The sequence below is a fragment of the Apteryx mantelli genome, chromosome 2, assembly GCF_036417845.1.
Source record: "Apteryx mantelli isolate bAptMan1 chromosome 2, bAptMan1.hap1, whole genome shotgun sequence".
Lineage (NCBI taxonomy): Eukaryota > Metazoa > Chordata > Aves > Apterygiformes > Apterygidae > Apteryx > Apteryx mantelli.
The window spans coordinates 40,060,022-40,072,715 of NC_089979.1; the positions used below are offsets into that span (position 1 = coordinate 40,060,022).

At 39.0% G+C, this 12,694-nt stretch overlaps 1 protein-coding gene across 3 annotated transcripts in view; it reads left to right on the top strand.

Moving 5' to 3' along the window:
• Positions 1-9,010, top strand: part of SGK3 (serum/glucocorticoid regulated kinase family member 3) — a 62,201-nt gene extending 53,191 nt beyond the window's left edge. For all 3 annotated transcript variants that reach the window (XM_067290520.1, XM_067290521.1, XM_067290522.1), the window contains exons 11-17: positions 1,650-1,762; positions 1,992-2,028; positions 2,148-2,234; positions 4,351-4,446; positions 5,240-5,395; positions 6,527-6,616; positions 7,554-9,010. In XM_067290520.1, the coding sequence (XP_067146621.1) occupies positions 1,650-1,762; positions 1,992-2,028; positions 2,148-2,234; positions 4,351-4,446; positions 5,240-5,395; positions 6,527-6,616; positions 7,554-7,724 (750 nt within the window). In that variant the 3' untranslated portion in view covers positions 7,725-9,010. The remainder of the gene's footprint in view (positions 1-1,649; positions 1,763-1,991; positions 2,029-2,147; positions 2,235-4,350; positions 4,447-5,239; positions 5,396-6,526; positions 6,617-7,553) is intronic.
• The last annotated feature ends 3,684 nt before the right edge of the window (positions 9,011-12,694 follow it).

Sequence of the window (12,694 nt, forward strand, 5' to 3'; positions counted from 1 at the left end):
AACTTGTGAAAGGCATGGAGAAAGTCTGTAAATGTTTAAATAAAATGTTCTGGAGCAGTTTGTCTTTAGCTGGGGACCTGTTGGTTTTCAAAATACCAAGTACTTCCACGAGTGCTCAAGAAACTCGTGTATGAACCGGTTGAATAGCTAATAAACATGTGAGAAGGACATAAAATGTTGCTTCCATTTCTTTAAAAGCTATTATGGAAAATCAGGGATATTGCAGACTAATAACATCTGGATCTGTCTATCAAATTAATTGTACTTGTGATTGAAAACAACAAAATATAGTGAAAAATCCTTATAAGAGAGAACTATCCAGCATACTACATGCTTTAAAGAAGAGCTGCCTGTCTTGTCACTTACTGTGCTTTTAGTTTGGTAATTTATTGATGTAAAATTTATACTTCTAAAAGGTCTTACAGCTGCTTAAGGCAGGATAGTAAAGCAGTGAGACAGGATGTTGTAGATAGAACTCTGATAGCTGGAAGAGGACATGAGGCGAAGGGGTGGAATCTAACTGGTGTTTGAGCCAAGGAGTTGTTTTTGGCATATCTCAAAGTATTCTATTATGCCCCTGCAGCTGGATATAAACAGACAAGCTTAAAATATGTTGATCTTTATTTTCCGAGCTGGTACAAGTCTGTTTATAAACTAGGATGACATATGAACTGGGGTACATACTCATATTCCCGTGGCCTACTGCTAGTATTCGTGATGCTCCCTGAAGCATCTGTTTCTGACCCCTTGGATGATCAGAGTCCAAACTTGATGGGCCACGCTCTGGTCTAATGTAGTGTTGTTTTATTTAGACAATACTGGCAAACCCCTGGTGCTCTACTCCGAATTCTGGGCTACAGCTTAGTTTGACGTTCTTCCAGGTGAATCTGACACCCAGGCAAACTACAGTACAATTCAAAACAGCTTTCAAAGTTGAGTGAGGTGCTTGGAAAGTTTGGGGAGAGGGGGGTGTTATGCTTTTTCCCAAACCTTGTAGGCAGAAAACATTCTGGGTTTTTTTTGCTGTTTGTTTAAGTTTAATATGTTGTATAGCTTAATCTGTATGTTTATAATTTAATCTTTGGCCAGGCTTCTGTATCTGCTCAAAATATTTGAAGCCGGGGGGGGGGCTGTCTGTAGTTGAGAGAATGTGTGGATTAACCTGGAATATGCATCTCCATAGGTGATCTACATATAAGTGATCTCAGAATATAGTTATGTAATTACTTACATGCAAAACTTTAAATAGCAGCATGTACAAATAAAAGATGACTTATTTGACACCTGTTTATCTTCCTTTAGGAGGCTATCTTGCATGATTTAACCTTGTCTGCCTCTGTTCTCAGGACAGTGATTTAGTATAGTTCCTTTTGGCTAGTCTTGTTTTTAGGGGTGTGTCCTTGTGCATTTAATCAATAAATTCCTATATGTTTCTGAGCTACAGAGAGAAAAGGAAGCAAGTAAAGGAATGACAAAAGTTATCATGCAGCAAAAGCAATTTTATTACATTTTACATTTAAAAAAGCATGGACAATAAATAAAATTACATTCTACTATTAAGATTACCTTACTTTTAAGATTACCTTGCTAACCTGATTTTTTTTTTGTGTGTGTGTTACGTTCTTATTTATTTCTTTGCATTTTTACAGCTGTTCTTTCACTTACAAAGAGAACGTTCCTTTCCTGAGCACAGAGCCAGATTTTATGCTGCTGAAATAGCCAGTGCACTGGGCTACTTACACTCCATAAATATTGTATACAGGTAAGTTTCTTAAACATATTCCTGTCCCGCAGAGGTATAAAAGAAGACAAATTATTAAATAAAAAATACAACATTATGTCTTCTTACAGGAAATATGAATATAATGACTTCACCAGATCTTAAAGCTTTCTTTCAGCTGAAGAATAGAAGTCCTTCCTTGCCTTTGAAGCTTTTGTGTTAGTTACTGCTGTTTTGAATTAATACAAGGATTTTTTTCTTTTTTTAATAGGGATTTAAAGCCAGAAAACATTCTCCTAGATTCACTGGTAAGTATGCAACATTATTTTTGATGTTCTATAGGCTCTTGCAAAATTGACATTTATATCCACATGTATTCACATGTTGAGTATGTTCTGTTTTTAAAATGCCACTCTTTCTTAAACAGGGTCACGTTGTGTTAACAGACTTTGGACTTTGTAAAGAAGGGATTGCAAGTTCTGATACCACTGCAACTTTTTGTGGGACACCAGAAGTATGTTGACAACTTCTGTGGGTTTTGTTTTGTTTTTTGTCTAGTCTTATTAATATTTGTGTAACTGGGAAATCAAATATTCAGTTTTTGTACTGTTGGAGACTTGCATTTTTTAACAAGCCATTCCTAGCTTCCTGAAAGTCTGTGCTTTGTCCTTTTTACTAATATGCAGTATCTCCTGCTTACTACTCATATCCCCATAACTCGTCTCTTCCTTCCTCCCTCTTCCCAGCCCTTTTCACACATTCTATTATTTCCCGTTTCTCCTAACCACTGGCTAGATACAACACAACTAGCTTGTGCAACAGCTGCAACAGATTTCCTTGAACAGAGTTGCTAATATGAAGCTACTTACCCTAACCTGCCAGTGATTTTTATTAAGTTTGTAAAGACTTAACTTTGTTAAGTTTATAAAGACTTGAGACCTGAGCAAATTTTGCATATGGATTAAACTTTGAACTTGCTTAGTGAGTTTATTCAACTTTCTTGTCTCTTTTTACTAAGAAAACTAAACTGGAGAACTTAAAATCTGGACATCTTGAACACATATGATGGATTTACTGGAACACCAAGATTGACTTGAGATGACTATAATTTGATAATCTTACTTTAAACTACAAAAAGGACTTTGAAGGCAGTGAAGGATGGGTGAGGAGTAGTATTTAGCTGGAAGAGCATTTGAACTCAAAAAAAAAAAAACAAAAACATATGGTAGCATGCGACAACAACTTTTCCTACTTATCATTAGAGTGGGAATCCATAAAGCTGAGTGGTAAATGTGAGCTGAAACAATATTTGTTGAACATATGGAAAGTTCAAAGGACAGTATATAGAATGCTGGTAACTCTGGACCTGTTTGAGAAAAACTATGGTTTTTTTTTGTCTGGTGTTCAGAAACTTAGTCAACACACATATAGGACTTGCATGAATTGCAATATAAGAGGATGTTAATATTATTGCTTAATATGAGTTCTTCAAAATATTAAGGCTAAACATAGCAGTTGTATATTAGCCTTTTTTAATCCAAGATTTAGATTCAGATCTTTCATGATCCTGCTAAAAGCGTAATGTTCTTGTCAGCGTTTCTCAAGACTTAGTTGAGTGTCTTGGTGAGTTCCAGCACCTAAAAAGATCAAAGGAGGTTATGAAAGATTAGAAAAAACTTAAGTAGTTGAGTTCAAAATGCTCCATTTGTTGTTCATGCTTTTGCAGGGTCATCTGTAGACAAATAATTTAGAGGATACTTGCATTCAGAAAGTTTGAGAAATACTGATCTATTTCAACTACAACATTCAGCTCCCCTCATTACAATGGTATTTGTGCCTTGTAGGACAATGCTATCATCTATTTGTAAATTAGCTTTCAGAATTTGGATAATAGAATGATCAAAACAGGTATCCTCTTGTCCTGAGGAGATGAGGTTAGAAACTTCATGTGTGCTGCAGATCAGGGCTGAGAAGATGATGATCCAGCCGTAGTAATTTTATATTGTGTGTCCATAAAGAATAGTATTGTGAAGTGCCTGTTCTTGTATTGTAAAGCTGGTTAGTTCTGAGATGCTGAGTAGATTTCTTGTGAGGCAAATGGAAACCAGTTAGCATTGTCATTCAGTGTTTGATGGTATTGGATGTTTATCACAAATCAGTCAAATGATGCATAATTGAGAAGAATCTCTAATCCCTGGATAGGGAACATCTAGGCTTACAATGGCAGAGCAGGCAGGGCAGTAGCCAGCTTGCTGCAAGGGTGCACTGCAGATGGGGAGATGCTGCCTCTTCAAAGTGGGTTCCTTGCTTAGTTCCAGCTCTCAAAGGTGCTTTGCTGTCTCTGTGAACCTATCTGAAATTTAAAACAAGCTCGTAATAGAGGCAGCAAAGTAGTTTGGCAAAATAATAGTGTATGGAAAGGATTATTTCAATTCAGAAAACAGTTGTCCTACTTGATAAGTGGCCAGATGGTGAGGAAGTATTTGCCAAGTTTGTTAAAGGACAAGATAAATATTTAGCAATCTCATAATCACTATAAAGAACTTTCTCCTAAAAATGCTTCTGTGATGTGACTAAAACCTAGGTTTTATTATTGCTAGACTAATGCTAAATTTTTGTTTCTTTTTTAGTATCTTGCACCAGAAGTGATTAAAAAGCAGCCTTATGACAACACAGTAGACTGGTGGTGTCTTGGTGCAGTTCTTTATGAAATGCTTTATGGGCTGGTATGTATTTAATATGGGGGGATGGCAGGGGTTGCTTCCCCTGCCCCATGTGAAGTAATCCTGGAGTACTAACTGATACAGTTCATTTTAATGGATGAACAGTTTGTCTTATAGCTTTATAAGATATCATCTGTTTTTCCTCTTTGGGATTTTGCTTTGCCTCTTGATGTCTAAAACTTTGCTTTCCAGTGAGCTGCTGGACAGAAACACTAACTCTAATGAAGACAAGCAGTCATCACTTTGAGGGAATGCGAGAGTAAATTGAATCAGCAGTGATACTACCCAATTAAAAAGAAAAAAAACTTCTAAGTGATATTTTGCCAAATATTGGAACAAACAAAATTAAAATACATATTTAACCTAGGTCTTACAGGTTTTCCCCTATGCTTTATCTAGTCAAATGTAATCACTCTAATAACAATCTGTTCTGTTAGTTTTCTTCAGTTTTGTCTCCTCCCCTCAGGACCTTTAGTAGGGAGGGAGATTTGCTTTCCCACTCTCATGTTCTTTGCAAGCAAGTTCAATAAGAACTTTGAATCTGGATGGCATCTATAGCCACTTCTGAGTGTGAGAACATGTTAGAAGAGCAGATAGGAGGAAAAAGAGCTTTCTAGCGTAGAGAGCTGGCAAAGGGGATGACTCTGAATTTGAAGTTAATATGTAAGAAGAGGTAGATTTCATCTTCATTATTAGCAATTCTTATTTCCAATAGAATTATTGATCTATAGATATGAAACAAAGTGACTGAAAAATGTGACTTCAAATTCATGTACAACTTCACTTTTATTTTTAGCCTCCCTTTTACTGCCGTGACGTTGCTGAGATGTATGAAAATATTCTTCATAAACCCCTAGTTTTGCGCCCAGGAATCAGTCTTACAGCCTGGTCTATTCTGGAAGAACTTTTGGAGAAAGATCGGCAAAGCAGACTTGGAGCAAGGGAAGATTTTGTATGTAATGTCCTAATTTATCAGGCCCTACTTCATTTGAAGGGACATCACCAAATTTGTCAACAGCACAGATGTAATAGTTGAAGATAGATACAGACATAAGAGAACATTCTCTTTTTTATCTCCCCCCCCTTTTTTTTTTCTTTTTTTCATCTTTGAAGACACTGGCTGTGGTCACCAAGCCCTGAAAGATTTTGGGGATAGGAGACAGATGATTATTGTGGGATATAAATATTTTGAACTTGGTTGCTGTAGTACCCATAGGCACTGCAAAGGAAAGGAAACACAATTGCTAGTGTAGTAGTCACTAAGGTGTACTGAGATACAGCATTTGATGCTTGTGGTGAAACTGTGAAATAATCAAAAGAAAAAGCTATTTTCTGGTAATGCCAGTTTCACTGGCTACGTGAAAAATACTGTTCCTCAAAGAGAGAGGAACACTAGTAGCATGCTATGATTTTAAAGCTGAAAAAGGTGCTGTTTGCAAGTGTTTTCCCAGTGTAACAACAAATATTTTGTTTGCAAAAAGGTGTTCAGAGAAAGTATAAGTGTTCTCAGAACAGTGCAGTGAGGAGTGATCTAGAAGAACTTTTTTCTTCTCTTCACTCCACTGTGAGTTCTTCACAGTCTTCTTCTCACAGCCTTAATGCTTGGACATGTATTGACCTTGTAATCGAGCATTTAGACTACAAAGTTGTACTTGTTTGCAGCGTGGAGTAAGATGAAAGGGTAGTATTGTTTGGAAAGGCATAGCTGTTCGCTGCCTCATAACTAGGAAGCATATTGTAGAGTTGTTAGAGCAGCTGCCTCTTAGTGATCTGCTTTATAAAAGCTAACAAAACTTGGAGGCAGGAGCAGGAATACTAACAAAAAACATTCTTGTTCTGTGGTTGATTTAAGATGGCGATTTGAACAAAAAACTGGATTTGATAGGAAAACGAGTCTGCAGACGCATGCTAACAAATTGTAATTGCTCTTTTTGCCAACCACAGCTTTTATTGCTAAATAGACTCGGTGGATGAAGGACTTAACTTCCGTAGGTTTTGTTTATGCATGCAATCTGAAGAAACACTTACTATGGTACACAGGATGGATTTCTGCAACAGCTAAAATCTTTATTTCTTACTGCAGCTTGAAATTCAAAAGCATCCATTCTTCGAATCTCTCAGCTGGACTGACCTTCTTCAGAAGAAGATTCCGCCACCGTTTAATCCTAACGTGGTAGGTGCTGTGCATTGTTGTAGTTCATACCTGCCTCTTGCCTTTGGCTCATCCATTTGGAAAGAGTGTTTATGTATCAGAATGGTGAAGGCTGAGAACCCCTCAGTGCTGACTGCTCTTTTGAGCAGTGACACTTACATACTGTCTTTTTGAGTTAAAACTCACCTTGATGTGTCACTGTTTCCTCTAGTCATTTCTTTCAAAGGATTGTCAATTTTGGGGGGGTCTGAAGACCAAAGAAGAAGAAATCACAGACAGCTTCCTTATTTGAAGACTTAACAAATGAGTGGTTTCCTGCCTTCTTGAAATTAAGCCTTAGTTGCCTCCCTACTTTTTGTTTGTTCTCCCATCAGTTTAAACTGAGTCAACCTGTGACTGCTAGTCCAAAAATTTAGGAGGGATTCTTAGAAGATAAATAATGACCTTCCTAAAATCAAATAGGAGCATCACCTTTTGTCGAGTTTGGCGAAGAAGCTTTCGCTGCCTTGCCTCTTCTCTCTGTGACTAAATGTTAATGTGCTTTCATTCTTGGGTGTGTTTCCAGGAAGATGATCTATCATAACACTACTGTTGCTAGAATTTAACACTTAAAAATATTATTAATGGTAAAGGGAGAAAGAGAAGTTGTGATCTTGTTAGGTTTTTGCATGCCCCTAACAGTCATTTAAGAAACAGGCTTTTCTTAATATTTCTTAGGTTTGTCAAATCATACATGTGTAGCCTTTGGGCTAAACTCCAGTCTAGAAGAAACAAGCAAGCTTTTGATAGATGTTTTCAGGCACGCTGTTGTGTGGTTCCTTAAACTTTCTATACTTATAGAAGAAAGAATTTCATGAAGTAGAGAGCCTCAAGAGTTAAATTGAGAGCTAAAGGATAAGCATTTTTTTATTAATACACAGTATTAATATGACAAATGATGGATCTTTCTGTTTTGTAGGTTGGACCAGATGATATTGGGAATTTCGATGCAGTGTTTACAGAAGAAATGGTCCCATACTCAGTTTGCATTTCTTCTGATTACAACATTGTTAATGCCAGTGTCCTAGAGGCAGATGATGCATTTGTTGGGTTTTCTTATGCACCACCTTCTGAAGATCTGTTTTCCTAGGAAGTTAGAAGCCAACAGTGTTCTGGAAATCTTGGGTTGGACTGAAATGGCAGTATTGTGAACACATTCCAAAATAGTGTAACTAGTGCCTCGTTTTGTATGTAGGTTTGAAACCTATGAACAAACTCTCTCTACTGTATAGGAGGAATTTGGGCATTTTGAATGGCTTTCCTTGAGGTTTGAACTGTTTGTTCCTGCTGCAGAAAATATTTTTAAAAACCTTTAAAAACTGTTCTCTACACTTATCTGTTTTTTAAGCAAAAACACTGACTGTTCTCCCCAATCCCTTCAGGTTTACATTCATACCTATATAAGATTTGGCTGGCTCAAACAGCGGCAAATTTAGTAAATTTATAAATGCCTTTGTACCTATTTACAGTGACTTTGTGCTTGAATTGTAACTATGCAAATTGTCTTTTGTATATCATTGTTTAAAAAAGAGATAAACGTTTTTCCTGTCATATTAATCTGAAATATAATTTAATTTACCTGTCAGCACTTAAATTAATTTAAGTTAAGACTGAGATGCTTAAAGGATTTCTACTGAATGAAAAGCTGGTCACTGGTCACATAATGTTGCTCCTACGTTTGCTGAAGTACCCGATTCACTCAACTGGATTATGTGAGGTATGGGGGATTACTCAAAGCAAGGATGGAACAAATTAACTGGATTGATTTGATAACATTACTGATAACATTTTCTACTTTTTTTTTTCTCCCCGAGATAAATATGTCTACATTTCAACTGCATTAAAAATATTTTTGGTTAAAACTGTGCTTTTCCAAAGATATAACATGCAATAATCACTGCTAGTTTGAAAGGCAATTTTGCTTTGACCTTCTGGGAATGGGATGAGGGAATCATGCCAAATATTAGGTATTTCTCAGTGATTTACTCTTTGAAACACTGATATGTTCTAAGTGGATTGTATTTCAACATTCGTAGCTACTTGTCTTTTTCTATGTCCCAGTTTGCACCATTTTTTAATCTTCACTTGATATTTAGGAAAAAATAATGTAAATTACCTTGATAATTTTAAGAATGTGAAAAGCTGTCAGTATATGCTTCTCATAACATACACATGTATGGACAAACTGATAATTCTGATCAGCTTGTGTTTAAGGAATGTTTTTAAACAATGCAAAAATTGGCTCCAGTTATAATGTAATGGCCTATCACGGTAGTTTTTTATATATATATATATATATATAAAAAAAATACGTGTGTGTGTGTGTGTATATATATATATATATAAATAACCTGTAAATAACAACTCATTTGTCTATTGCTTCAAAAGTGTTCTGAGTTTTTTGTTCATAAATACATTTCAGTGAAGTGCCTTGATCTGAGAGGTCTGATAAGACACAGATGAATAGCAAGAGTTAAATGTTAGATCAATGTCAATATTTAAATGGTTTGAATTTTGACAAAATAAGAACTAGCCAGGAGAAATACTATTGAAATTGCATCATGATCAGTCAAAGATTGAGAATACTGGGGAGAGCAGTTTATCTAATCATAACTTGCTTGAAACAAATGTTATGTCAACAGTGAAACCATTGACAAGTGGAAGCTAAAGTGGGATGGATTCATTGCTTGTCTCAGTCCTGCAGAGTGCTTATGTGATGCTGAACAAATGTTATGCAAGGTGTCAGGAGGGGTAGATAGATAAAATAAGGAAGAGGTAATATTGGATGGATGGAAGGAAGGAAGGAACTGCATCACTTCTGGGGAGGAAAGGGAGTTTGTGTTTGTTTTCCATAGTGCCACTCTGAAGTTTTTTGAGAAGTTTGGTTATAGCCATATAGCTATTCAGGACAACCAGTAACTGCAGGAACAGGATTCATTTAGTTAATTTGGCAGCATAGAGAGTCTTGCCCATCTTTTGAACTTACGCCTTCCTGATGGATGGAAGGCAGTAATTGATCTTAAGAAAGGAGGCATCCATTCTCATAATGAATTTCCCTCTGCATGTTCCTGAAATGCTTCTATGGGCCGCTGTGGGCAGCAGAACTGCCTTCTGCTCCTTCCAGCACTGAGTACAATACTGTAACTGCTTTCTACTTCTTCCAGCCAGGAAACGCAACACTGCAGAGAGAGGGGAAGGGGAGGAGATAAGAATGAGTTGTTGCTGTGGGGCCTACCACCCTTTAAGTTTCTTTGTCCTCCATTTCCAAGATGGCCGTAGCTAGCTGCCTTTCTTGTTGGTGGGGTGTATGTTTTTGGTTTTTGCCTTGTCATAAATTTGTTGGGGTCGGGGAGGGGGAATTGTTGCCTTTTAAATAAAATAGGGAAGAAGCAATGACAGTTGAAGTAGTTACTATTTCTAGCTGAGCAGCTTAATCCTACATTGCCTTTTCATTCAGCAGGCTCTGCCTTTTTGGCTAATTGTGACTGTGTTAGCATTTCACTTGCTGTACTTGTTCATTTTGGTCCTGCTATTACAGTTCATATTGTGAAATGCCCCACTCGGATCAGGGAGCTGCCAAAGGCACTGGGAAACACAGACTCTGTATACAACCTTAAACAGTAAAATCTCACAATATTTCCCATATATAGTGCTGTTGTCCTGGATCTCTTTGCACTTTATAATGACGGTTTCCATAGTAAGGTTGCTAAGTTCAAAGTGTAGTAGTTCTTTTGCAGAACACTAGAGTTCAAGAGGAAGAAAAGCTAAAGCATTATTGTGGCAAAACCTAGATCTGAGATCCTTTAAGAAGCTACATCGAACCCACTGGCTGTATTCCCTCTCTGTTGTGGCAAAAAATGATGAAGGGCAGGCAAATCCTAATGCAAGGCTTGCTGCCTGTGGCATAGTGAAAGTTGAGATGTTTGAACATCTCTGCCCTGCTGGAGAAGGTGGATCTAACCCGGTTTAGTGCTGGGCCTTTTCTCCTGGTGCTCTGGGAGCAAGGAGAAGGTGCTGTGCTTCCCTTTGGGCAGCAGGATGCAGCCTGTGATCTGCTCAAGAGAGACAGCAGGACAGCTGCCTGTCCAAATGCTCAGCCATTGTAAAAACAGGGACTGGGTCAAAGAGAGCGTGGAGGTGCTGTCCTGGGAGGGCAGGAATGCTAAATGCAACAGTCATGCAGTTAATATTTTTATTAATAAAAGAGCTTGGGTTTTACAAATGGGGTTTTACACATACCATGTCCTTTAACAGTTATTAAGCTGTTGATAGATGATACTTTTCCAGGGCCACGCTTAACTGTACCTACAGCAACGCTAAGGCTGCCTGTCTCCACTGCAGCTGTGTGCTTGATGGGGCAATGCAGCGGTGGCTCCCGCGTTTCTGTCCCGCTACTAACAGAAGATGCAGCAGCCAGTGCACTCGGACAGCTGTGTGTAATGCGTGGGTTTTTCCTCAAAAGGAGGAGGGTTGTTAGCGCCCTTCAGCTGCTGAGCTGCGTCAGGGCTGCGAGGGGCCGGCCGCCATGGCGGGGGGAGGGGGCAGCGGGGCCACGCCCGCCCGCCCCTGGCTAACGGCTAACGGCCGCCCCGCCCGCTCCTCCTGGCCGCTCTCGGGCCCGTGGTGGCGCCTGCGTGCAGGTGTTATCGCTCACCGCGGCTGCCACACGCCAGCGCCCTCGTCTGGAGAAGGGTTATGGCGGCGCCCTGGCCCCCGCAGCCGGGGCGGGAGGGGATTGAAAGCTTTCGGGTGCGGGGAGGGGCGCAGTGCTGGCAGGGGGGTCTGGGCGGATATTTTGGGGAGAGAGTAGGCGGCGTTTGGGGGAAGGTGCTGCGGAGGGCAGGAGGAGGGGGCAGCTGGAAGGGGAGGCGCTGGGCCTGGGGCCGAGCCCCACACGGGGCAGAAGGGAATGAACAGGGTCACCCCGGCGGTGGGGCTGGTCACGCTTTGATTTTTTTAAGGTCGGGCAGTTGTCCTGTTTGGTGCACAGTGACCTGGGCTGTAGCTTAGTCCTAGTCATGTTTGGTGTCCTTTCTTTCAGGTCCCAAAAACACAGGGTGCAGGGAGGTCTGGTGGGAATTGATCTGTGTGTGTAGAGAGGTTAATGAATTGAAGTGATTGGGATTTCAGTTGGAGTTTAATCTCTTCTTGTTGAAGATTTTAATGGACAGATAGTAACTGTGTGGGAGTAATCCCAAAGAAACTGAAAAAATCCCTAATATACATCCTCCTGCAGTTTGTGCTTAAAATTTCATACCTCAGACCACAACAACACACCTACCTGCCCACAGCGAAAAATTCTCAGGCAACAAAGTTTTTCACTGCTGCAATAGTAGTGTTTCATAGGTACGGAGTTACTTCTCTCACACGTGTGGGTCTGTGTTTGCCCTCCAAACCTCGTTCTGGGAACTCCTGCAGAGATGGTTGGTGAGCTCAGCTCTGCTGCCTGCTCAGCACATTGATTCTGCCTCTTGCACTGTACCAGGTGGCTAAATGTATTTTTGAGGATGTAAGTAGGATTTCATATTGGTTGTCTACAGAGAGATTCACACTTCATAGAAGGAAATCTGTAAGGCAGTAGATAAGGGGTGTGTGTGTGTGTGTGTACAAAGTACCACCTTCTGGCCATAGTAATTCTCCCTCTAAACTAAATTCAGAAGAGAAGTGATTCATGAGAACTTACATTTAAAAATATGGAAATGTAAATAATACATCATTAAAACAACACTGAAGTGTATGGTCAGCTTCCAAACCAAAATAGCAGTCTTGAAATTTTGTCTGTAGGAATAAGAATTGATCTTCTGTGTGCACAAATGAACATAAGTGTTTGCAAGATCTATGCCCTAAGTGACAGCAGAGTAGGAGAGTCAGTTTAAAAAAAGTTGTTGCCCAGTTTCACACTTTTAACTACTATGATCATATACACAGACTTTTAAGAAAAAGCAGATATTTTATTTAATAGTATCTTACTTTTCCTATGATGATTATACCTATAATTTACATAGTGGTATTTAAATTAAATGGAACCTTTAATTTGATGGGTTTTGTTAAGGCTGGGTG